Genomic DNA, 26,881 nt, shown 5'->3' on the forward strand with positions numbered 1-26,881 from the left:
CTTCACTGCACCTCATACCTTGACTTATACTGCACCTCATACCTTCACCTACACTGCACCTGATACCTTCACTTACACTGCACCTCATACCTTCACTGCACCTCATATCTTCACCTGCACTGCACCTCATGCCTTCACCTACACTGCACCTCATATCTTCACCTGCACTGCACATTATAACTTCATCTCCCCTGCACCTGATACCTTCACTTACACTGCACCTCATACCTTCACTGCACCTCATACCTTGACTTATACTGCACCTCATAACTTCACCTACACTGCACCTGATACCTTCACTTACACTGCACCTCATACCTTCACTTACACTGCACCTCATATCTTCACCTACACTGCACCTCATATCTTCACCTACACTGCACCTCATATCTTCACCTGCACTGCACATCATAACTTCATCTACACTGCACCTGATACCTTCACTTACACTGCACCTCATACCTTCACTGCACCTCATACCTTGACTTATACTGCACCTCATAACTTCACCTACACTGCACCTGATACCTTCACTTACACTGCACCTCATACCTTCACTGCACCTCATATCTTCACCTGCACTGCACCTCATGCCTTCACCTACACTGCACCTCATATCTTCACCTGCACTGCACATTATAACTTCATCTCCCCTGCACCTGATACCTTCACTTACACTGCACCTCATACCTTCACTGCACCTCATACCTTGACTTATACTGCACCTCATAACTTCACCTACACTGCACCTGATACCTTCACTTACACTGCACCTCATACCTTCACTTACACTGCACCTCATATCTTCACCTACACTGCACCTCATATCTTCACCTACACTGCACCTCATATCTTCACCTACACTGCACCACATGCTTTCACCTGCACTGCACCTCATATCTTCACCTGCACTGCACCTCATACCTTCACTTACACTGCACCTCACATCTGCTGTCCATGCCCTAGCAAATCATTACGTCAACCTTTTTTGGCACCAGTCATGTTTTTGGAAGCTCCTCCTTTAGCAATGTTTCTGTAATACTGTGGTAATTGCAGACATTATTCTGTACACTCACTGCCTGCCATAATATATTCTGCATGTAATACTATACTGCCGCCCGAACTGAGGGGATTTTTAGTATGGATTTGATATACATTTTATATAACATATCTTTTAGAAGTTAAGGGAGTCCTATGAGATTAGAAAAACGTTCTTTTTTTTCCCCCCAGATACAGCGCCGCTCTTGTATGGTATTGCAGCTGAGCTCCTTTCACTTCTATGAGCCTGAGCTGCAATACCAGGACCAGCCTGCAGACAACAGTGGCACTGTTCTTGAAAGAAAGCAGTCATTTTTTTCAGGCTTAGATAGTCCAAGCACCAATTTAGCCTAAGTGCCCCTGGGCAGTGCTGCTTGACAAATGAGTCTAGGTTTAGCATTGTGTTTTTCTGTATTTTCTGTATGTCAATAAAGGTGGGATCACAAACATGTAAAATCTGAATTACTTGACATCTTGCAGTTCAGTCACCTGGCCGTCTGGGGAAGCATGCTGATGTGGCTGGTGTTTTTCGGTGCTTATTCCACGATTTGGCCTATAATTCCCATTGCTCCAGATATGCTGGGACAGGTCAGTGACGTCATCTGTTGTGTTATCTCTGTGCATAACTTATATTGTACATCTCCACTTATGGGGCAGATGGATTCTGTACATTTAAGAGGAACTAAAGAAATGAAATGCATGTTCCTATTCCTGGTCATGTACTGGGGCTGACTGGCAACTTTTGGCCCAGGGGGCAAGTAACACCCAGAGGCCCACTGAGCCCCCCTCCCTGCTTTCCCATTTCCCCTGCCTCCTCCTGACCCCCCCTTGCCACTTTCGTCAGCCATGTAAATTACAACACAGGAAAACAAAATAAACTAGGGATGAACCGATATATCGGCCGCCGAAACATATCAGCCGAAAGTGTCATTTTCTGGCTGATACAGTGTTGCATCCGTGTATTCTCTCCTCCCCGCTGGGCGCTGCTCTGTGTCGTCCCCCCCCCCATGACACTTGATGACTTTTGCAGAAGAAACAGTATATTGTGGGGCACGGTATATGCTATATGTGTATAACATAAACATATTTCATATGAAAACTTACAATTACTTGGCCCTTGGGGATCTCGGACACCACTTCCACACTTTGGCCGGGGGCTCGGCGGAGCTGATGTGTTTTATCCTAATGAGAAAGATTTCATAATAAGGATTTGGAGAAGGGGCAGAGGGATAGCAGAGCAGGGAGAGGATGGTGCTGCTACTAGGGGGTCATACCATGGGGGAGTAATAAAGCCCACCATAATGCCCCCTCCCAGGTAGTAATAATTCTCCTTATAATAGACAGTGCAAAAAATACCCCCTTGTAATGTCCCCAGTTGAGCTAATGTCCCCATAGTGCCCCCTATAATGTGCCAGTAGCCATAGGCCCCCCTATAATGTGCCAGTAGCCATAGGCCCCCTTATAATGTGCCAGTAGCCATAGGCCCCCCCTATAATGTGCAAGTAGCCATAGGCCCCCCTATAATGTGCCAGTAGCCATAGGCCCCCCACTTTAATGTGCCAGTAGCCAGATAGGGCCCCCCTATAATGTGCCAGTAGCCAGATAGCCCCCCCCCCCCTATAATGTGCCAGTAGCCAGATAGGGCTCCCTATCAGTGACAGAAATGACAAAAAAATAAAATAAATAGAGTCAGACTTATACTTACCTCCTGGACCTGTCCTGAGTGAGCGAAATGCGAATCGAGCACCTTCACTCCCGTCCCGCCTCCAGCGCTGCTGATGTCTTTAAGGCAGCGCAGCGGCTCAGTCAGGCGGCGCGATGGCGTCATCACGCTGCCTGTGCCGGTCCGGCGGCCTCTCTGATAGGCTGCCGGCAGCACGCCTCCCCGTCTCCCTCCGCAGGTAAGTAGTATTATTAACAGCAGCGGCGGCGGAGGCAGTGCCCAAAAAGTGTGAGAGTGACAGTCTGTCAGATCATTCCGGGCCCGGCCGGCCGGGACAGTGAGGCAACAGAGAGGCCCGGGGGGCAATTGCCCCCCTGCCCCCCGGCCCAGTCCGCCCCTGGTCATGTAGGACATTATGTCTACAACTAAAATGAGGGTTGATCTTGGCTCAGTAAGGGTGCATTTACACAACGGTGAGCAAAACACAGATACCGGCTGTGTACATTCCACATTCCACATTTAGTGGACCGTACATGGCCGGCCCTATGATAGAAATACCTATTCTTTCGGTCAAGAATAGGACATGCTCTATCTTTTTTGTGGGGCTGCGGAACGGAACTACCGATGTGGACGGCACATGGTGTGCTTTCTGCATCTTTTGCGGCCCCATTGAAATTGCGGAACGGATGCGGACCCATTCATACAGTCATGTGAATGGACCCCAAATGGGTTTTCTTATTTCAGCCCAACATTGCCAGGGAACAGTCCCTACAAATCTGGAACTGTTAGCAGCTATGCAGTAAGACCCACCAACGACTCTAATTAATCATAACTTGCCTGCAGAAGAAAGTTTCAACTTACTGTCTGCTCTGGGGCCTAGTCACGTGACATGCCTCTCTCCAGTTTTGCAGCCCAGGATGAGGAAGGTGTAGTGGACAGAGCCAGAACTCTTCTTCTCCCTGGCGCATGCGCAAACTCGTGAATCCACCTCATCTGTGCATGTGCCAGGAAGAGGAATAGTTCTGGCCCTGACCATAGCACCTCCCCCGTCCTGGGCTGACGTCCTGTCCCTAGACCAGACCAGAAAACTGATATTCAGACTGAAGAACATGATGTAGGATTTCCAAAGAGAGACATGTCACATGACCGGGTTCCAAAGTGGCCGATCCACGCAACTTCAAGACAGTAAGTAGATCATAAACTTTCTATTGCGGGCAAGTTATGATTAGTGATGAGCAAATCGAAGTCCACAAGTCAGGATAAATTCAATTTGCTGCGAAGCCGAATCTCCTCGTGCTTCACGGTAGCGAATCGATTTAACCTGAAATAATGTAAAAAATAAAAATAAAAATCATACTTACCTGATCCATTTGCTTGCGACAGGCCGGCCGCCGCCACCTTGCTTAAAGATCTCGGCCAAAATCCTGTGCGTGGTGACATATAACGTCACCACGCCAGGCGGCCCGATGATGTCATCTTAGGCCGTTCACACCAGACTGGCGCACTTCAAGCAAGATGGCAGTGGCCAGTCTTCGCGAACAAATGGATCAGGTAGGTACAATTTTTATTTTTTTATTGTACACTCTGTTATTAATATAAGATGTCACTGCACTAGAAGTCAAGGGCATGCCCAGAAGGACGGGAACAGTTGAGTGGTCACCCGCCATCATACATGCGAGTGTGCACGCGCAGGATCCCAGTGCTAGACCAGTGAGTCTAGCGCTGCCAGTCAAATGCATTGGGGGCGTTATTACTGTAGAACATGCAGGGCGGCATGGGTATGCTGGAGCCAGGTGACACAGCCTCTTTAACATAAATCCTTTGAAAAAAAACGAGTGAGTGGAGTTAATGATGTATTATTACATACGGAATTTCCCAGAAACACCCACTAGCCGGTCAGCTAATGTCTGGCAGCGCTACCAGACACAGACTGAATGGGAAATAATAACGCCGGATTTGTTGCCATGGATTTCAATATGTTCATTGTGAGCCCCAAAAATAATCTCACCTCCAACGTGTAGATGTAAATAGGTGGTAATGACATTTCCTGGCCGCTCCTCTACACAATTATGTTCTGTGGTTGGCTCATTAATTTCCTCATTCCTCTGTGAAGATAACATTGCCCCAACGTCTTTTCATGGAGGATTAGAAACGTCGTTGTACGGAGGAGATATTAACGTAATGTAATTTACATGAATGCCGACATCTCCCCACAAGATATTGTCCTGAACTAATTATTGCAAAGCTAAACCCATGATGTACCTTCAGAGGTGTCACCTGTTGTTCTGATTTTAGCAGGAAATGCATGTTAAAGGGGTGCTCCAAGATCCTTAAAGAAGATCTGTCCTCCCTCCTGACATGTCTGTTTTAGTAACTACTTGCATTCCCCAAGGGGTGCACCTAGCCTTTCTGCTGCCTGAGGCGAAAACTGAAACAGCGTCCCCCAATGCCAATTTCTTAACCTAACCCCTTCGCCACAATAAGAGTGCTCATTGTCCATGGCCCTTCCGCTGCCCCCCTCTTGCCCCTACCTGGTGCTGCCTGAGGCGATCGCCTCACCTGGCCTCATTGGTGGTGCACCCCTGGCATTCCCCTTGTAATAACAGTTCTGGAGCATCTATTCTTATGATGTGCCATTCCTTTATTATTCCTTATAAAAGTTTTGAATGAATTTCTAGCAGTTTGCGTTGATGGTTCAGCTGGATGTGACCAGATGGAGGGGGTGTCCCTGCACATTCTAACAGCGCTGATTTGGATAATATCAGACCGTGCAGGGATACATCCCTAACAGTTAACACCCATCTGGACCTTTGTTGTAAAATGCTAGTAACTCATTCATAACTTCTAGCAGGATTAATAAAGGAATGGCACAACATAGAGACATAAGAATAGATGTTCTAGAAATGTTATTACATGGGGAAAACAGACTGCCGAGACTTATACCCTTGCCCCCAAACACCTTGGCCATCTTGCAGCCTATAATAAATAACAACACTTGACAACCATCTTGTTGGGTGAGGGTCGGTCACACCAAATTGTTTCAGAGTATAAGAAGCAGTATGCCCCACAGAATTCATCTGTGGGCAAGTCCGCCTTCTTCTCCTTCTTAAATGACTCAACCGACCTCCACGGAGGAGCCCATGTATCCCTACACAGCGCTCCGACCCCCACCCAACAAGAACAACGCTTGCTCCATGCCATCTTGCAATCCAGAAAGAAAGATGTGGAGACCGATATCGTTGCGATGTACACCATCGGGCCTCATGAGGCGCATATTATCACCCTCCAACTGTCGGTGACGCACCACAATTCACACCCTGGAGCGTACAAAGCGAGCTATACGGCCATTGACCGTCCTCCTGGCAATTTCTATAGCCTGCGCAGCCCTGGCTCCCTGCAAAGTTACTCTAGGGATGATCTCTGACCAGACAATTACGACTTTGTGGAAAAAGGAAGGGAGTCGTTCCAGGTCCGCCCTAATGATAGTAATGAGCTCGGCCAATTTTAGCAGGCAGAGGTCATTGCCCCCGGCATGTATGACTAAGACGAAAGACTGCTCTACTTAACTCGACCGCTTCAGGCAAGACTTGAAACCAACGTAGACCCCCGGATGCCACGCCAAGAGACCTGGGTGTTCTGGAAGCCAAGGCTGCGACCACCAGGCCGATATTCGGACCGCTGGCCTGCCCAAAATACATAAGATTGTCCAAGAAAGCAGATGGTCGGCTGGACAGGGTCTGCAAAGAAAATCAAACTAATAAGTGGGGGCGCACATATGAGGAGAAACACGCCAACCTCCACCTGCCAATACGTTGCACTTCAGAGTCTGGGAAACCGGCTCTAGCTGCCTCCGTATCGGCTCCAGTGTGGAAGGAATGGGTGCCGAAGTCTGGGCCAGGAAGACCTACGGCCGCGAGGCAACGGGTAAAAACTGACTTAAACTGAAAACGGGTGAGTGGAGTGCCGTCGGCGTGCAGCAAAAGGGGGGCGCCCTTGGGACGAGACGCCAATAATTAAGATACCGCCGCATAGGGGCATGCTGGGCCCTCTACATTATACAAAGGAAGCCAAGCACCCCGGGCGAAAATGTCTGTTTTTGAGTGGCGGATGAAAATACGGAGGGAAGAATTGCTGAGGAGCATGTCCTCAAACTGCAAACCTCCCGGCCGGAAACGCGAGTGAGAAACTAGCTCCCCAATCCTAAGGGCTGCAAAAAATGCTAAGCAATAAGCCGCACGAAACAGCACAACTTCCGCCAACGAAGGGCAAACAGAAGGTAAAACCTCGCATAAATGGGTCCATAACTAATAAGATACTGGGCGCCTATACTCGCTACGTACATACTCCTTGCGCTAGCCCTTAATTGATGAAATGTTTGGTGACGTCGGGCCAACCGTACAATTTAAAATAGAAACACGCCCAAAAGCCTACACTGCGCCACAGTAGCAGAGACACCTTGGTCCCTCAGCCATAAGAGATACGAAATCGTCACCTCCAACCAGGCAGTCGGGGGCTCCCCTGCTGGTACATCTCCAACACGTGCCCCCCATTCCTCCCACGCCTTACTATGCCCAGTCCAAGTCGCAGGTGTAACCGATGCTCTCACTAGCCACATCATGCGTTGATCGGCAAGTCCCAAAGCTGTTGCCGGCATGGAAGGCCTTCCTGGTCCGCCTTCGGCAAGAAGTTCCGGGATTCCAGACAACGAAAATGGGAAAGAGCATCAGCAGCGCCATTGTGTACGCCAGGTACATGGCGAGCGTGAAACCATACGTTGAGCTCTAGACATCGAAGCACGAGATGACGGAGCAGTGCCAACACAGGAGGCGATGAAGATGTCAACCTATTAATACGGTAAACCCCCGCCATGTTGTCCGTCCAGAAACACACCTGTTTGTTCCCAAATTCATGGCCCCATAAATTAATGCCAACGATAATAGGGAAAAGCTCCAGGGGTGTAATATTGGAACAGAACCCTGCTGAGCGCCACTCCAAGGGGCGGCATGCCACTCAGGACCGAATATGGCCCCAAAACTAGTTGATCCCGCTGCGTCAGTAAAAAAGGACAGGTCTACAGAGGACTCTTCTGCGCTTTGATAACATGTATGGCCATTGTAACAACACAAAAATTCCCTCCAGACAAGCAAATCGCACTTAAGGCGTGTGGTCAGGCGTATGTGGTGCTTGGGAGAGGACAGGTCTTCTTTACAGTGACGGCCCCCTCATTTTCCATGCGAGTAGCTGAGCCTGGTATCAGTGGCATAACTAGAAAGGACTGTACCCCACAGTAAATTTTTGAATGGACCCCTTCCCTTTCCCCCCAGAAACTTCTTTGCAACCCCCTCCTCCCCTGCAACCTCCACTGCTGTGGCTAGTCAAGATCACCATTATGCTGGTTGTGAGGGTCTCCAAGGACAGATTCTGGTCAATCAAATATTGCTGGCCTAGTATAAGGCGGTGTGCCAACATTGTGGTGACTGCATTCAGATGACGCCCCCTCCAATGGCTGCCGCAGGTGAGCGGGGATGTCAGCCGCATGCGGCGGCCATAATGCCCCATTATCATTAAAGTATATAGCTAAATCTGTGAAAATGTAGCAGAGCTAAATTTGTCATATACGGTAGCTTTTGTGACCTGGATAACTCACCGAATTAAAATATTGTCCAGTCAACAGAGACCGCTCCATGTAATATCACAGCCCAGTGGTTAGCAGTAGTGCTCAACTAATCGGGCTTAGAGTTTGGATTGCTGTATCCGAACCCGGTTCGTTTGAAAACTTCGTTAACAATATAGCCTCTGTCCTAACATAAAATGGTAGGTCTTTTTTATACTTGCAGCAAATATCGCGAAACTTGCTTTATCTTGCGTCTATGTCGAGACACTTTGTTTATTCGCATAAATTACACTGTCAAAATGCGAAGCTGAACGCAGCTTCGTTAATGAGGCAGGGAGCCGAGCTCAGCTTCTGATTTTGACACTGTAATTTATGCGAATATACAAAGTGTCATGTCATAGACGCGAGACGAAGCAAGTCTTGCGATATTTACCCCAAGTTTGCAAAGACCTCCGCGGAGCCCATATATTTTACGGTAGGACGTTAAGGAAGTTTACAAACAAATCGGATTTGGATACGATTTGCTCAACACTAGTTCGCAGCGCTGGGGTCCTGGGTTCAAATCCGACCAAGAACAACATCTGCATGGAGTTTGTATGTTCTCCCCGTGTGTGGGTTTCCTCCGGGTTCTCCAGTTTCCTCCCGCACTCCAGAGACATACTGATAGGGAACATAGATTGTGAGCCCCATTGTGGACAGTGTGATGATAATGTCTGTAAAGCGCTGCAGAATATAGTAGCGCTATATAAACGTGTAAGATAAATAGAACCAAGTGACAAACCTTAGCGTGCAGAAAATTTATAGAGCACCAGGAATGGAGACTCGATCAGCAGGGAAGAAGCCGCAGCCTGGGAAAGCAAGAGGAGACTTGGCACATACCGAGAACACTACATCACTGTCCACCACAGTCTTAGGTAAAATGAAATGGACAAATTGTCTTTGGCTTTGGGCCCAGTTGTCTCTGCTGTGAGGATGAGCAATGTGTAATACAATCAGGCTACCAGTAGAGGGCAGAATTTAGGACGTGGAGAATAACTGTGGGTGAGTTTTCAGTTTTCTCAATGCCAAAGAGGAATCTGCTTGGTCTGTTTGATGGGACATCGCTACTAATAATGGCACTAACTCAACTTACAGGGAGTGCAGAATTATTAGGCAAGTTGTATTTTTGAGGATTAATTTTATTATTGAACAACAACCATGTTCTCAATGAACCCAAAAAACTCATTAATATCAAAGCTGAATATTTTTGGAAGTAGTTTTTAGTTTATTTTTAGTTTTAGCTATTTTAGGGGGATATCTGTGTGTGCAGGTGACTATTACTGTGCATAATTATTAGGCAACTTAACAAAAAACAAATATATACCCATTTCAATTATTTATTTTTACCAGTGAAACCAATATAACATCTCAACATTCACAAATATACATTTCTGACATTCAAAAACAAATCAGTGACCAATATAGCCACCTTTCTTTGCAAGGACACTCAAAAGCCTGCCATCCATGGATTCTGTCAGTGTTTTGATCTGTTCACCATCAACATTGCGTGCAGCAGCAACCACAGCCTCCCAGACACTGTTCAGAGAGGTGTACTGTTTTCCCTCCTTGTAAATCTCACATTTGATGATGGACCACAGGTTCTCAATGGGGTTCAGATCAGGTGAACAAGGAGGCCATGTCATTAGATTTTCTTCTTTTATACCCTTTCTTGCCAGCCACGCTGTGGAGTACTTGGACGCGTGTGATGGAGCATTGTCCTGCATGAAAATCATGTTTTTCTTGAAGGATGCAGACTTCTTCCTGTACTACTGCTTGAAGAAGGTGTCTTCCAGAAACTGGCAGTAGGACTGGGAGTTGAGCTTGACTCCATCCTCAACCCGAAAAGGCCCCACAAGCTCATCTTTGATGATACCAGCCCAAACCAGTACTGCACCTCCACCTTGCTGGCGTCTGAGTCGGACTGGAGCTCTCTGCCCTTTACCAATCCAGCCACGGGCCCATCCATCTGGCCCATCAAGACTCACTCTCATTTCATCAGTCCATAAAACCTTAGCAAAATCAGTCTTGAGATATTTCTTGGCCCAGTCTTGACGTTTCAGCTTGTGTGTCTTGTTCAGTGGTGGTCGTCTTTCAGCCTTTCTTACCTTGGCCATGTCTCTGAGTATTGCACACCTTGTGCTTTTGGGCACTCCAGTGATGTTGCAGCTCTGAAATATGGCCAAACTGGTGGCAAGTGGCATCTTGGCAGCTGCACGCTTGACTTTTCTCAGTTCATGGGCAGTTATTTTGCGCCCTGGTTTTTCCACACGCTTCTTGCGACCCTGTTGACTATTTTGAATGAAACACTTGATTGTTCGATGATCACGCTTCAGAAGCTTTGCAATTTTAAGAGTGCTGCATCCCTCTGCAAGATATCTCACTATTTTTGACTTTTCTGAGCCTGTCAAGTCCTTCTTTTGACCCATTTTGCCAAAGGAAAGGAAGTTGCCTAATAATTATGCACACCTGATATAGGGTGTTGATGTCATTAGACCACACCCCTTCTCATTACAGAGATGCACATCACCTAATATGCTTAATTGGTAGTAGGCTTTCGAGCCTATACAGCTTGGAGTAAGACAACATGCATAAAGAGGATGATGTGGTCAAAATACTCATTTGCCTAATAATTCTGTACAGGGTGTAGACTTCTCTGATCCTGCCGTCTCTTCCACAAGTTACACTTTTTTTTTAAAGGGGTTATTCCATGGCTAATGTAAAAAATGAAAATCAGATATCATATAGTACATGACACCCTCTTTTTAACAAATCTAGAACCAGCCCTGTACCTCACATGGATCCAGAGATCTCCCCATTCATTGCTCTGCTAGATATATATCAAGCTGGCAGCTCAAGGGAGTGTCTTTTCTGCCTCAGCTGAGGAGGCGTGTCTATGCTCATCTTATCACAGCTCAGGAGGCGTGTCCAAGCTCTATCTATCACAGCTCAGGAGGCAGTGAAAGGATGAAACTGAGCATGTGCGGCCTTCTCAGTGAGCCGGACAAAGAAATAAGAAAAAAACAAACAGCAGGTGGCGCTATACAGATACATTTTATTGAATAACTCAGTGGCTATGCAAAATTTTTAATGACATCCAATTACATAAGTATTCAGTTCCAGATGCTGGTTTGGAAACTGTAGAATATTTTTCTTAGGACAACCCCTTTAAGAGAAGCCCTTCTCTCAGCCTTGCTGATTTTAGACGTCTTGTACAGTAGAGGGTGTGCCGAAAAGATCAACATCTGACAGGTGTTCCTTGTTGCAACCTGAGAATATTCAAGGACGCAAAGGTAATGTGATTTCTGCTTGACTAAAGGCACAGTAAATGTCAGCCTTGGGCATATTCGTGTCCTATCTTCTGCTGCATCTGAGTATAAGTAAGCATCAGAAGCGGAATTGTTGCGTGTCAGTTTTTTCCCTTAAAGGGGTTATCCCATGATTAATGTAAAAAATGAAGTATAAGTACATGAAAATCTCTTTCTAACAAAGCTAGAACCAGCCCTGTACCTCATATGGATCCAAAGATCTCCCCTATTCATTGCTCTGCTATATTTATCAACCTGACAGCTCAAGGGGTGTGTCTTTTCTGCTGCAGCTAAGCGGGCGTGTCTCAGCTCTCCCTATCACAACTCAGGAAGCAGTTGAATGATGAAACTGAGCGTGTGCAACTTCTCAGTGAGCTGGTCAAAGAAATAAGAGAAAGAACAAACAGCAGGTGGCGCTATACAGATACATTTTATTGAATAGCTCACTGGTTATACAAAATTTTTAATTACATGCAATTACAAAAGTATTTTGATCCAGGTGCTGGTTTGAAAACTGTATAATATTTTTTGTGGGACAACCTCTTTAAAGTGGTTTTTAGGATTTTTATATTGATAAACTATCTAAACAGAGGAGAGGTCATCAATGTTATATTGGTAGGGGTCTGACTCCCAGCACCTTCACTGTTCAGCTGTTCTATGGTAGCTCCTATGCTGGAAGTACGCAGCTCTATACATTTTGTAGTGGACGGAGCTGGTTACTGCAGATCTCTTCCCATTCACTTCAGTGGGAGCAGCGCTGCAGTGCTGTGTAGTTATGGTGCCTATTTCTGACGCCACATCTGATCGCTAGGGATGTCAGAAGTCGGACCCCCACCAATCTGATATTCTAAGGAGAGGTCTTGAATATAAAAATCCCTATATAAACCCCTTTAACTGTAAAAATGTATGATTAAATCCTAATAGTAGTGGTGCTGCTTGAGTGAAAGATGATATTAACTGGATCTCAGGGTGTCCCACTTGCAGGTGCTGGCAGTGCTACTCAGCTGGATCCCTTCTCTGATGGCTGGGATCAGAGATGACTCAGATCCCAGTCGTTTAACCCCTTAGGTGTTGCAGTCTCACCACTGGATGTCCAAGCACAAGAACCAAAACAATGCAATGGCATTTTTTTTTTTGTTCCTTTCTTTTCCCCTCTTTTTTTATTTTCTTTTCTCCCTTCTCCTTATCTCCTTCTGAGGGATGTTGGGGGGGAGGAAGGGGTGGACACATCGCGGGGTTGGGGTGGGGGGAGGGGGGAAATGGGGTGTGAGTTAGGGGGAAAAAATTGTACTAATTATATTGAGTTTGTACTCTCTTCTTCCAATATTCCAAGTACTTTACGGCTGTAGTTTTTAGGCATGTGCGACTCACGCACAGCGGCAAGGGGTCCCTCTTAGTGAAATGCTCTTGACGCCATTTGCGGCACACTGGCAGCAAGAAAAACGTCCATAAGGATCCCTTTAAGAGGGAAAATAAAGTCTATGGTTTTGTCGTGACGCCAGTTGCAATGAAGCAACAAGGGCACAGGGCCCCTTTTAATGATACTGCAGGTGGTGGTACCCAGTGTAGGAATGCCACAGTGGTGTAGTAGGGTGGCCTAAAATGTCCCTTAATGGTGTTGCACGTGTTACGGTGCTCCTACCTGGATACGCTAGAACCCCAGACGTTGCCGTGCGAAGCAGAGCAAGGGATAGTTGCTGAGAGGGATGATGAAATAAATTGAGTCCAGACTTGTGTTGAAGTTGATAACAGCTTTACTTGAATAAACGTTTATCAGGGAACAATCTTCCAACTTGGTCTTGGTTACCAGTAGGCTTTGGCATAAATTCTGGCAGGCAAACACACTCAGCTCTGCTACATCTGTTGATCTTTGGCTCTGCTGTGCTAGCTGAATTAAATGGAATATTTACCTTTCTGCTAAACTTTACTTTCTGTAGTCTGGTCTGTCTTTATCTTTGTCCAGGGAACTTGTCTTCCTGGCTGGAGAGGCTTGCAGCTTTTGCCTCTGTGTCCAGCAGAGCTTAGGGTGCTCTGCTGGCTGTGACACACCCTTCCCCCCTCAGAGGGTACCCTATACTGATCTCTAACTAACACTAAACTCCTCCCTAGAGGGATAGCTAGCTAGAATGGAAAGAAGGTTCCATTCTAGGCTAGGTAGCTCTGCCATTGATGCCGCCATCTGCTGGTGAGCCAGGTATATTGCACTTAAACAGTACCAAAACAAGAAACACGAATACACAGTGTGCAGGACCTGGGAGTAAATACAAAGGATGACTCTAAATTAACCATGAGAGATAGTAGTAAGGTGCAAAAAGTGGTAATGCACCTCTGGGGCGTTACACATGCTGTCCTTTAATTCCTGCCAGCATAATCCTTTCAGCAGCTTTGGTGGTCTGATCTCCAGCATACCCTACCCTGCGTACTCTGTATACAGACATTAGGCATATTGTACGCCATGCTACAAAACAGAAATCTCTTGTCTTTATAAAGGGGGGCATATAAGGTTAGAATCCAGCACTAAACAGTGGAATAAAAATATGAATGTAAGCATTTGAGAAGCAGGAATTGTTGTGTTGTGAAGGCATACTTGTGGTTTTGGGTCTTCAAAGCAGCTGCTATCCCTACACTGCAGCACAAGGTTCCAGACAGCTCCTAAGACATGCGGCACTCACTTTTCATTGGTCATTAGCGGTATATATTTTACTTTAATTCCCACAGTAACTTTATACATTTGGCAGTAGAAAGAGAGTAATATGACAAAGCCAAAAGAAAAGCTCTGAAAACGTTAGAAGCCATTAGATGTTATCTCCACCCTGTATTGTAGGAATATCGCATGTAATTATTCCTGAACTATCCAACATAAGCTCTGTAATGACAGTGGAAGATCTTATCGCTGGAGCTTTCCTTAGACTCCGCAAGGGTTCCTGGGGAAATGCCGCAGGAGCAGGATAAACATTTGTTTTCCATTTCAGTTTTTGCAAAAATAATGGGACAGATGAAGCTTTTATGTGGTAATGAATTGCAAGCAAATGCATCTGAGACAGTGTCAGGACGTACAGGATTGACAAGGGTATTACGGGCAACAAGGATTTCTTGCCTGTTGTTTGAAGTTGCTGTGTGACTGCCTTACACCTGAATCTGGTCACTTGTTTAGTCTCGTGTTTTCTGGAAGCTGAATTTTTTTATTTTTATACCTTTAAATACCTTTCATTTCTGTGCCTCTTTGCCGGGTATAGTGAATGCCATGTGCAGTTGTTTCCAGAATCTAGCATCCTAGTCCATTGGTTTTGTTTGAGTTCATCCTGGGATTTGTGATTCTATGGTCTTATTGTTGGCTGTATTGTAGGTGTGTTTGTTGTGGTTTCAAATTTCTGTTTGGGTTTTGTGATTTTTTTTTTTTGCCATCTTGTTGGACTTAGCAGTTTAGGTTCAGGTTCTGCTTCGTTTTATTCCTCTCACCCGCATTTATCGCTCTCCTCTTGTATGACATTGCTGCCTGCCATCTGTTGCGTTACTGGGCTCCATCCCCCTTGTCCATTGTCATCTGCATCCAGTTCTATGTCACTTATTGGGGAGTTTATTGTCTGATGCATGCTTCATATATCTGCTCTTGCGACCATCTGGTTGGTAGGTAAAAGTTGGCTTCTACTCAAGCCCTGGAAGTATCTGAGTATCAGGGGCCATTGAATAGGACTTGGGAAAAGTGACTGCTATAAGTGGTCAACTTCTGCCTTCATGTAAACAAGCGGTTTGAGTTACAAAGGGGAATGGTGGCACCAAGTTGTTCACTTATTCATACGTTCGATGCTAGGGATGGTCGTCCCCGTCGTGGCCCGCTATTGGCTACTCCCCCCATCACCGGATGTTTTCATCCGCACGACGAGGAGATGCAGCGGCGGCCACGCAGGCATCAGTAACGACGTGGGTGCCGGGCAGCAAGGTAGGTACAATCTGAGTGAGCGGCCCTGGCATTTGGGGAGGCATTTTAGGGGTTGGATAACCCCTTTAAATTCCTGCTCAGTCTTCTAAATTGACTGCATATTTTGCAGCTTGTATCGCTTCTTTGAAGCCAGCTTGTTTTGGGAAAGATTTGACCGATCTTGTAGAATTTATACACAGAGCCATGTATATAAGACGTAAGTGATGTCACCACTCCTCCCTGGTCTGACGGATGCTCTGACAAAGAGTGTTAAGTTAGACTCTCTTCTGTGCTAAATGTCCAGACAAAGAGAAATTTAAAGACTGGTATATATGGAATGGTTTTTTTTTTGTGTTTTTTTAATCTATCTGGAAAAGCATCAACACATTTTTTTTATATAAAATTATATGCTGCATACACAGCATTATCTCTGTATGTAGTGTTGCTCTCGAGCCTTATCTAGAACTCCAGCATTATGACAGACCTGTCACTAACTCAACCTATAATGACAATGAGCTGACTCTGCTTATCTTTCCTTAATATGTACAGCAAAGCTGAAAGATGCAATTTCAAGATTTTAAAAAAATGGTAATATGGGCAGCACGGTGGCTCAGTGGTTAGCACTGTTGCCTTGCAGCGCTGGGGTCCTGGGTTCAAAACTGACCAAGGACAACATCTGCATGGTGTTTCTAGGTCCTCCCTGTGTTTGCTTGGGTTTTCTCCAGTTTCCTCCCACACTCCAAAGACATACTGATAAGGAACTTAGATTGTGAGCCCATTGGGGACAGCTTGATGCCAAGGTCTGTAAAGCGTTGTTGCGGAATTTAGTAGTGCTAAATAGTGAGCATAATAAATAAAATGATTATAAATAAAATTGGGACACATTTATCAGTGATGTTTAAAAAATAATTGCAGATTTAAGACTAATATTTACAGTATAATTTGCGACTTTTCACTTCTCTTGCCAGTTTTCTAAAGTGGGGAGGGAAAGTGGACGGGGACTAGTGGGAGGGTTCGGCCTCCGCAGAACGTCAGATTGACAATATTTTACGCCAGAAAGTGGTGCAGATTTGAATTTCCTGCAAATGGACTGTTGTAAGATGTGCCAAATTTATTACGAGGCCTCGTATTGAATTTGGCGCATCTCACTCCAGCGTTTTTTTTTTTTTACTAAGTCTAACGTATGAAACAGCAGTGTTAGTAAATCTGTCCCACTAAGTTTAAAATAAAACCTGATTTCATTTATAGTTTATATTCCCTTTGATGATAAGTCAGAATGTGCGCAATTATTCTACAAGACAGTATGTGCCTTGTAGTGCTCCAAGGTCTATGTAGAGTGCTTAGATTCACGCTGAGCCTGGAACCTACTTAAAGATGTTAGCCCCTATGTGTTTATGCCTACGTTATGCAGAGCTCGCCTTATAGGAAGCACGGATACTGTGCGCCTTGTATGGGATTATTTAGCTAATTATTCTAGGAACTGGTCATTTCCAGGTTACTAATTCATGGGGGAAAAAAAAAAAAACAGTGCGGGCAACGAATTCCGGACCAAAACCCCTTACGCTCTCAACAGCCCTATTCTTCAACGCACCCTAGCATCTCTTTAGGTTGGATGCAAACAACAATACTGCATTCTGTGTGTGTAGGCTGAGGAATAACATTACAGTTATAGGGAGCAGGCCTGTTCATGTGTCCAGGGGGCTGAATCGTCGCCTTTGTTACAAGAGGCCCAGGGAACACCACAACTCAATCGCGAGCTAGTTACTTTGGAAGAGGTTGAGGGTTTTTTTTCCCCCTCTTTTCATTTGCATCAGATCAAAATGTGTAAATGACATGTGTTTTAAGGAGATAAGGTTACAGCGCTGCCCTGTTCTAATGGAAAATATATGACAGCTGAGACCCGCCATTGTCTGATTGGCAACGTCAAAGCCAAATTCCTGGGCTGATATGTTACAAGGGCCTCTGTTCACTTTGCATTTACGTCAATTATTGTTGTTTTATTGGGTTCTGTTTTCAGGTCACACAATGTGAGCAGTTTTCGCTGCAGTGCTCACAAGACGCAGCAAAGGTATAACCTAAAACTCTTGGGTCCCACGCAAAATCTGTCGCAGCACCCTCTATATAATGTACTGCAGTCTGCCTTCGTGTCGCAGGCTGGGTCGGAGTTCGTAGCATACTTGCCATCTCTTCTGGAATGTCCATGAGGGTCCAGGGAAAAGGAGAGACCTCCCGAACTCCCGGGAGAGTTTGCAAATTTCCGAGGTGTCAGAGAAGCCCCCCACCACCTTCCAGACATTAGGTCCTAGCTGCGTGTGGCGCCGGGACTGTATCATCAAACACAAATAACGAGTAAGGGGACGGCGCCACGGAACATAAAGGGGTGCGGCCTGGACCGTATAGGGTTGTGTCAGGAAATAAAAAGGGCTTTGAAAATGTTTTGCCAATTTGCGCAGTGCACCACACAACACCGTCTACTGGAAGCATTTGTCCAAAAGTTGGCAAGTATGAGCTATAGGGGGTGCAGAGATAGAAGGTGCTACTGGGCCCAGGAGCCTGAGAGGGTCCAAAGACCCCTTCAGAAGTAGTGTAAGTATGTTTTAGACTTTATTAAAACAAGCTGCATGGGGAAGTCTGATAACGGTGATGGCCTATATGAGAAAAATTTGATGGAGGTAAAAAGAGAGGTAAAATTGGAGGAACGGAGGGCAACAGATACAGTTTTTGGTCTATATATGTGCCATTTATAGTCAAGTTTATGGTTTGGGCTAGGAGGCTACTTTAAATATTGCATATTTTTTTTATAAAGGCTGGGTAACTCCCTTTAATCTAGACCAAGCTATAAGATTGAGACCTGCAAAATAGACCCCAATTTTCTGATCACTGACCCCAAAATTCAGAGCCCATATTTAAGATGCGGTTCCTCTTTGGCCCCGGATGCACAACAAAGGGCTTGCAAGCGAGTAGGGGGGGAAGTAATCTCAGGTCTCATGCACATGACCGTGTGCCCCCCGTGGCCGTATTGAGGCCTGCATTCAGCGAGTCTGCAATACACGGGAACCGGCCAGGTGCATTCTGCATTACAGATCGCGGACCCATTCACTTGAATGGGTCCGCAATCACAGAGATGCGGAACGGAGGCACGGATCGGAACCTCACAGAAGCATTACGGAGTGCTTCCATGGTGTTTCTGACCGTGCCTCCGCACCGCAAAAAAGTAGCGCATGCACTACTTTTTTGGGGTGCGGACCCTCGGATGCGGAACGCGGACCCCATTCAAGTGAATGGGGGTTCGTGATACGCATACGGCTGCCCCACAGTCTGTGCCCGTGCATTGCGGCACGGGCACGGAGCCCTTACGTTCGTGGGCATGAGCCCTTATGGTGCTGAAGGAAAAAATGATTTTTGAATTCTGAAGAACCCCTTTACATTCTTTGTCATCCATTCTATTAAGTGTCTGAAGGAGCTTGCAATCGAGGTTCTGTGCGACGTAAACATACGTTACATAGTTAATATGGTTAAAAAAAGACATAAGTCCATCAAGTTCAACCAAGGGATAGGTCGGGATGCGAATCCTAGAAGGGAGACCCAGATTTCTACACATTTTCATAAGCATTAATGTCATTTACTTTTAAGAATTGATCTAAACCCTTTTTAAAACTGCCCACTGTTCCTGCTGTGACCACGTCCTGAGGAAGTCTATTCCACAGATTCACAGTTCTTACAGTAAAGAAGTTTTGACGCCTCTGAAGACTGAAGTTTTTCTTCTCCAGTCGGAGGCAGTGCCCCCTCGTCTTTTGACGGCATTTTATAGGAAACAGTTTTTCACCGAATTTTTAGTACGGCCCATTTATATATTTGTATAGGTTAATCATGCCCCCCCTTAGACGTCTCTTCTGAAGACTAAATACATTTAATTTAAACATGCCCTTTTTAGGGCTTTTGCAGTTTTTTCCCCATATAGCTCTACAGAGGAAGTGACCTTACAGGGGTACATATTTTCCTCTTAAAAAAACAAACAAAAAAAAAAACCTAGGCACGCAAAAAAAACTCCATTAAAAACGTCAGGTACTTATGCACACTATGCGTGCAAAAACGCCTTAAAAACACTACAAAATGATCAGTTCAGGTATTTTTTGGGGCCAAAAAACGCCAGGACCAAAACTGTGGGAAAGAGCCCTTATGTGGCAGTTTGCATCCTATTTGTGTTCTTTTTATGTTTTCTGTATAACATTTAAAATCTCCTCCTGTTTTAATACTCAGGGGCTTTATTGGACCTTTCTATGTGCTCACAATGGCTCCTGTGTGCTTCTCATGTAAGAACAGGCAATGAGGGAAGCTGAATGTGTTTTTCTTCACGTGAGCACGTTCTCACAAAGTTGGATACCATTTAGCGCACTTCAGAGCCGGTTTACTAGGCGTGCAGGCTTGTTGTTATTCTTTTTTTCATTTCTTTCAGTGCAGGAAGTCTGCGGTTTATAATGTTTTTCTACCTTAAGTAATTACTAATAGATTCCTTATTAGCAATTTCTTTGTACTAGATACTTACGGCCGTTCTAAACAACTTTGTTTCCAAGGAGAAAGATTGTCCCCATTTCCTTTCTGCTTCTATTTCTCGAGTAATGGAGGCTTTGTCTGGAAAGTGAATTTCACTATACTTCAGATTACAGTTGTCACGATATCGAACTCATAAATTTGGTTTTGATACCAAGAAAAATATTGCTATATTTTACACCCCGTTGATATTCCCATGGCCAACATTGGGTGAATATGCAATTTTTTCAGGGGGAAAACTTATTGCAGGGTTGCCAATTACCAACCGTTGCCCACATACATTTCTGGACAGTTTGTAAAACTTTTTTCCTGTGTCCGAGAGAAAAAAAAAGATATGTCCATGTTTTTTTTGAGGCTGGTGGTACTTGACTTGATTATTTTGGTGGTAATTATTAGAGATGAGTGTGGTAACGAATCTCATTTTTTCCAAAAATGGCTGCTGCACGTGTGAGGATATGGAGCAAGGAACTCTGGGAAGACGGGATCACCCATAATGCCATGCATGCAGCCAATCAGCAGCCAGCCAGCCCTGTGATCTCACAGCCCTATAAATAGCCTCAGCCATCTTGGATTCTGCCATTTTCCAGTGTACTTAGGGCAGGGAGACACGTCAGTAGGCGGTAGGGACAGTGCTAGGAAAGACTTCATTGTGCTAAAAAAAACGATTTACAATTTCAGGGAAAGATTATTCAAGGTGTAGGGAAAGGATAGGGAGGAATCATTCCACAGCATTTATGTAGAACAGGGTTCAGTAGGGGAGTTTACAACCTGGGTAATAGGAACAATCCTATTACACCTTGCTGCACTGACTGCGGATCCAAATTGCCATTATACAGCTCTGTAATTCCAGCAAACCGTTCTTGTTATTGGGGTGCAAGTGCTGTTTGATACAACCATTAACAGGGTTTATTACAAGGAAATATTTCTATATCTTATTTGCCCTTGTGCGGCGCAGTTATATGTTCTAAAGCATTTTTTGGCTTGTATTAGTGGGAAAAAAGGGCTTTTTTAGCCGTTGTGTGGTGAAGTGCGAAAATTACAGCCCTTTTTGTCATGTATTAGTGGCAAAAGTAAAATATATTTGCCGCTCAGCTGTGCAGTTATATGTTCTAAAGCCTTTTGTGGCGTGTATTAGTGACGTCCACACAAACTTACTGCTGACACCCTCTCCACTCTGTCGGGGGGCTCTACTTTTAATAGAACAGGTTCTGTAGACATCTATGTGGAATCAGCTGCCGATGGTGTAAAAGGAGTGCGCTTCTTCTTGACGCTAACATCGACCTGTAAGGCTGAGTTGATACTTGAGTTATTTGGTCAGTTTTGGCCTCCTGACTGCCCAAATAAGTGAAGTGTGCAGTGATTCTAATAGCGACACCTGTCATCTGCATGTCATACTGACTCACAGTATTATTACACTGCCACAGCAGACTCCCTTGTTACTGCAAGGCACAGTGTCCTACACCACTATAAAGGCTCTCTGCAGCCAGGAAATAGCAGTTTTTTAACTCTATTCGGCACTAATAAATTCGGATCTAACCAAATTTTTTCCCAAAAATTCGGCGAACCGGCCAATCGAATTTTTCAAAAATTCGCTCATCTCTGGTAATTATCATCATTTTACAGCTCACAGTAAATGCTTGCAATTGTCCGTAAAAAATATTGTCTGTCCGTGATTTTGGGTTAAGTTGTCAGTGTGACATGTTCAGGGTTTAAGAGAACCACTGAACATATCCCAAGCGTTTGCAGACAAGACGTACACACACAGCATATGCAAAAACGAACGCTTCATTAAACAAACATACTGAAACTGGACATAAAGGTAGGGAGCAGCGCAGACCTAGTCTCACCCGACCACTGTCTCTACCTGCTTGAACAATTTGTCCTAAATGACAGCCTCCAAATGGTTGACAGTCCTTATGCTGGGTAAATGTAGAGACCTAGTCCAAGCCACCGCAGTAAGAACTGCAGGGACTTATTCACACAGCCAGAACCCAAGCATACCAAACAGACACAAGATCACAAGCAAACCAGATCCATCATAATAGAAGTCTGTGGGCAAGCATAACGGATCCGTCTGTCGACAGGACTTTGTTTTCCTTCCTGCATAACGGAATCCAGACGGATCTGTTATGCTTGCCCATAGACTTCTATTATGACGGATCAAAATGGAATGCCTCTTAAAGGCGTCCGTTTTGCATTCCGTCTACAAATTACGTTATATTCCGTTATAAACGGAACCTTTAACGGAATACTCTAACGCAAGTGCGAACTCGCCCTCAACAGAACATCCCTTTAAGCATCCAGGGCCAGAGGGTATCACAAGAGGAAGAATTTGTCCCCATCCAGTTGTCCCCTAGTATTGCTTATGTTTCACACTGAGCATGTCATGATCTTTAATGGCGTTATCCCATGGATTTGATGAAAAAAATAAAAATATCAGAAGTAACACACACCATTATTAACTATATTAACTATAACTATATGGAAAACACAAAACGCTGCTCTCCGGTGTAGATCATTATGCTCCAGCCTATGAACAGAACATTCCGATGATCATTTCTAGCACATTGCAGAATGTTGCACAGTGAAAGGGGTTGTCCACCCTGGACTATCCTTTTTTGTTAGATGATAAGACAATCACAGGTTGACTTCTGGCTGTGACGCTCAATGATCTGATATAAATTAGCAATATCCCTGCGGCGCCACCACGCAAGAAATTAAGGATTTTGCTATTGATGGATTATCCTCGTTATAAGTAATCTGGTCGGTGGGGGTGCGAGAACCCCCCACCCATCGAACGACTGTTTGAAGAGGACGCACCTAGGCCACATGACCAATGAATATGACGTCACTGGCCTAGAAAAAAGCTGAAGAGCTCACTGGAGCCCTGTGGTCTCTTGAAGCATCTGATTGGCAGGGGGGCCGAGAGTCAGTCCTCCACCGATCACTTCTTGACAACCTGTTTAATATCAAGGGACTCTGTGTATTGCATGGATGTGTTAAGGTAGATGCTCTTTGTGCTCACTCTTCGCTATTGCTATTGAGGAACATCTGTGGACGAGCCCATCTATTAGGCCTCATACACACAGCTGTTGTCCGGTCGTGCCCATATTGCGGTGACAGCAGGTCTGCAAAATATGGGCCCTGGCCACGTGAACATCGCCCTATTCACTTGAATGGGTCCACAATCCGAAAAATGTGTTGCAGAACAGAGGCACGGAACTCCACAGAAGCATTCTGGAGTGCTTCCGTGGGGTTTCTCTCAGTGCCTCCACACCGCAGCTCAAGTTGAATGGGTCTGGATCCATCTGCAGCAACCACACAGATGTTGGACGTGCATTGGGGACCACAAACTGTGGTCCCCAATGGACGGAACAGCCGGGCAACGGATGTGTGCATGAGGCCTTAATGGGGTTTCAAACCAGACAACTCCTACCTAGACATCCATACCTAGAAGCAAGAGTGCATATTCTCTACTAGAGTGATTACGTATCAACAATCTTCCCTCCTCTTCCTTTATATACAAGCACAAACCTACGATCCTAGAAGCATTTGACTTTAGAACGCAGCATGAAACATAATACACGTCGTCCATCTGTACAGTCACGTAGGTGACAAGTGAACTGTGTGGTCATGTTAGGTCAAACCCTAAGCTGATGGACTGGTAAAGTGATCACTACTGTTTGGGCCACAGTCACTCGCTGTTCCTTTCTTTGGATGACAGCGATCATTACTCTCATGAATACGGGAGGTAAAATTTACACATAGAGCAATGGAGCCTTTTCTTAAAGGGGTTCTCTGGGAATTAAGAAAATGAAAATACTTAGACATTATTTTATTATAAATATATTCTCAAATACCTTTCATTATTTATAATGGTTTGTTTTGTCTGGGGAGCAAATGGCCGCTATCCCATTAGGGACCTGTCCTGATCACACATGAGGACAAGTTACTTTACAAGACTGAGGTAAAGAGCTGCCCCATCCTCCTCCTCCTCCTCTCTACTTGTCAGGGATTATGATCCTGAATACAGATGATAAGAACTTTAGCTGAATCTCTGGGGAATTTAGTTCATGAGGAGACATGAAGTACAGAGACGTCGGACAGGAAAGGATGTGGTAATGTGTTGCTATGGTGATGGAGACTGTAAAGAAGTGCTGCTGAGCCACACCTCACCCTCCTCTCATGTCTCCTCATCATCTCCATTCCCACAGAGACTCACCTGTATTCAGGATCATGATTCCTGACAAGCAGAGCAGAGAGGCGGATGAGACAGCACTATGGCTCATTATGGTGAAGTAACTTGTCTTCTTGTGTGATTGGGACAGGTTTTATGTGTACTGACGCCCATTTTGTTTCCCCTGATGATTGCTTCCCAGACAAAATGAGCCATTATAACTAATGAGAGGTATTTGGGAATATATTTTTAGAACAAAATAATTTTTTATTACAATTTTCAAAGAAATTTCAATATAACATACAGAAAAATTTAATTTTTCACATGTAATATTACTTCATATCACATGAGGTGGGGACACATAATCTACTTTTCAAATATAATTGATTATGCATGTATCAGAATAAATTGCAGTAAAATAAAATAAACATGTACACAAAAGTGCCTTCTTAAATCTTTGTTAACTTTAACATTAAATGAATAAAGAAAAGTGAATCTTTATTACATATACATTGAGAACATATCTTTAATTACATGTATCACTAATCTTTTCTGGCAATACTAAATTGGTTTTATGCATTACAATCTTTATTATATTTATGTTTTCTCTTATGTTGTCTGACTTTTCGGTTGACCGGCTCCTTTCACACATCCGACTCCCTCCTTACTTAGGGAAGTACTTTAGCCATGCATCCCATTTTTGTTGCATAATGGTATACCTGTCCATACATATTGCATACGATTTTTCATTGATACAGCTTCTTGACACCATCTCTATAATATTTTTAGTAATTGGTATTGTTTCTGTTTTCCAGTTTTTTGCTATCAACGTTCTATATGCAATAAAGATGTGTATCAAGGGGAACTGCACCGATGAATCCATAGAGTCTATTCCCAGATTCAGCAATACCAGTTCTGGGGTGATAGTAAGGGTTTTACCTGTGATCATATTAACTAGTATACCTATATCACCTTTCAATTTCGTCAGTTTCGGGCAAGACCAAAAGACATATATTTTTATAAATATAAAAGGAATATATTCCTATATTTATATACATATAAAAGGAATATATTTTTAATAAAGCAATATTTAAGTGTTTTTATTTTCTTAATTCCTGGAGAACCCTTTAACATTTGACTATTTATACCTGCAATGTAAAATTAAAGTAAGGCTACTTTCACATTAGCGTTTTTTTGCGGATCCGTCATGGATATGCAAAAACGCTTCCGTTACAATAATACAACCGCATGCATCCGTTATGAACGGATCCGGTTGTATTATGTCTTCTATAGCCATGGCGGCTCCATCTTGAACACCATTAAAAGTTAATAGGGGCCGGATCCGTTTTCTATTGTGTGAGAGAAAACTGATCCGTCAACAATGACTTACATTGTGTGTCAGAACGGATCCGTCTTGCTCCGCACCATATTGCGGACAGAAAAACGCTGCTTGCTTGCATTTTGGTGCACTCTGTTTTGTTCAGTTCAGTTTTGTCCCCATTGACAATGAATGGGGACAAAACTGAAGCGTTTTCCTCCACTATTGAGATCCTATGAGACGGATCTGAATAGCAGAATTGAAAAAGCTAATAGGAAAGTAGTATAAAAGATAACATTCTGAATAGAAGTTGTATTGAGGGAGGAAACTCGTGTTTCATTCGTGTCATGTATCCCTGATTCCCTGTGCCTAAGGCTCCATTCACACGTCCGCAAAATGGGTCCGCATCCGTTCCGCAATTTTGCGGAAGGGGTGCGGACCCATTCATTCTCTATGGGGACGGAATGGATGCGGACAGCCCACAGTGTGCTGTCCGCATCCGCATTTGCGGAGAGCGGCCCCGATCTTTGGGTCCGCAGCTCCGCAAAAAGATAGAGCATGTCCTATTCTTGTCCGCAGCTTGCGGACAAGAATAGGCATTTCTATAGGGGTGCCGGACGGGTGTGTTGCGGGTCCGCAACACACCACGGACGTGTGAATGGAGCCTAAGAGTAGATGATAGACAGAGCTGAGAAAACAGACAAGAAGAGCTATTTAAGGAGTCTTGAGGGTTTTTTGTTTTGCTTAAAGGGGTATTCTGGTAACTTTTTTTCAACTCCTGTAGCCTCTAACCTGATATCTATCAGCCTCTGAAGGGACTCACCCCACTTCTTTCAGGTCTGCTTCTCTTTCTTGAAGCACATGGGGAGAGAGCATCCTTTGTCATATGATGTTTGTGAGAAAGACAGAACCCAATACATACAGAGAGATATGGAAAATAGTGAGAGATACATAGGGAAAGACATACAGACACACTGTAAGATTTACAGACAGATTGACAGACACACAATAATTGAGAAACAAATACAGACAAACAGCTATGTAAAAGGCAAAAACCTACCAACTTCAAGACACAGACATGGAAAGCAGTTTGAAACAGCAAGCAACAGATGAAGCAGATGGGGGAAAGACCTATTGACACTGAGCAAGATCTCTACAGGCAAGTGGAAAAAAGAAACAGAAAAAGCTGCAACAACAAACCTCAGTTTACTGCTAAATGTCAGGATTATTCGGCAAGCCAGCTTCAGGTGATGTAGA

The 26,881-nt window shown here is 44.6% G+C and overlaps 1 protein-coding gene across 1 annotated transcript in view; it reads left to right on the top strand.

Moving 5' to 3' along the window:
* ATP8A2 (ATPase phospholipid transporting 8A2) overlaps nt 1-26,881 on the top strand; it is a 728,462-nt gene that overhangs the window by 552,407 nt on the left and 149,174 nt on the right. The window contains exon 32 of the mRNA XM_040422449.1: nt 1,519-1,626. Within this exon, the coding sequence (XP_040278383.1) occupies nt 1,519-1,626 (108 nt within the window). The remainder of the gene's footprint in view (nt 1-1,518; nt 1,627-26,881) is intronic.

Source organism: Bufo bufo, chromosome 3 (assembly GCF_905171765.1).
Source record: "Bufo bufo chromosome 3, aBufBuf1.1, whole genome shotgun sequence".
In the NCBI taxonomy this organism is placed as follows: domain Eukaryota; kingdom Metazoa; phylum Chordata; class Amphibia; order Anura; family Bufonidae; genus Bufo; species Bufo bufo.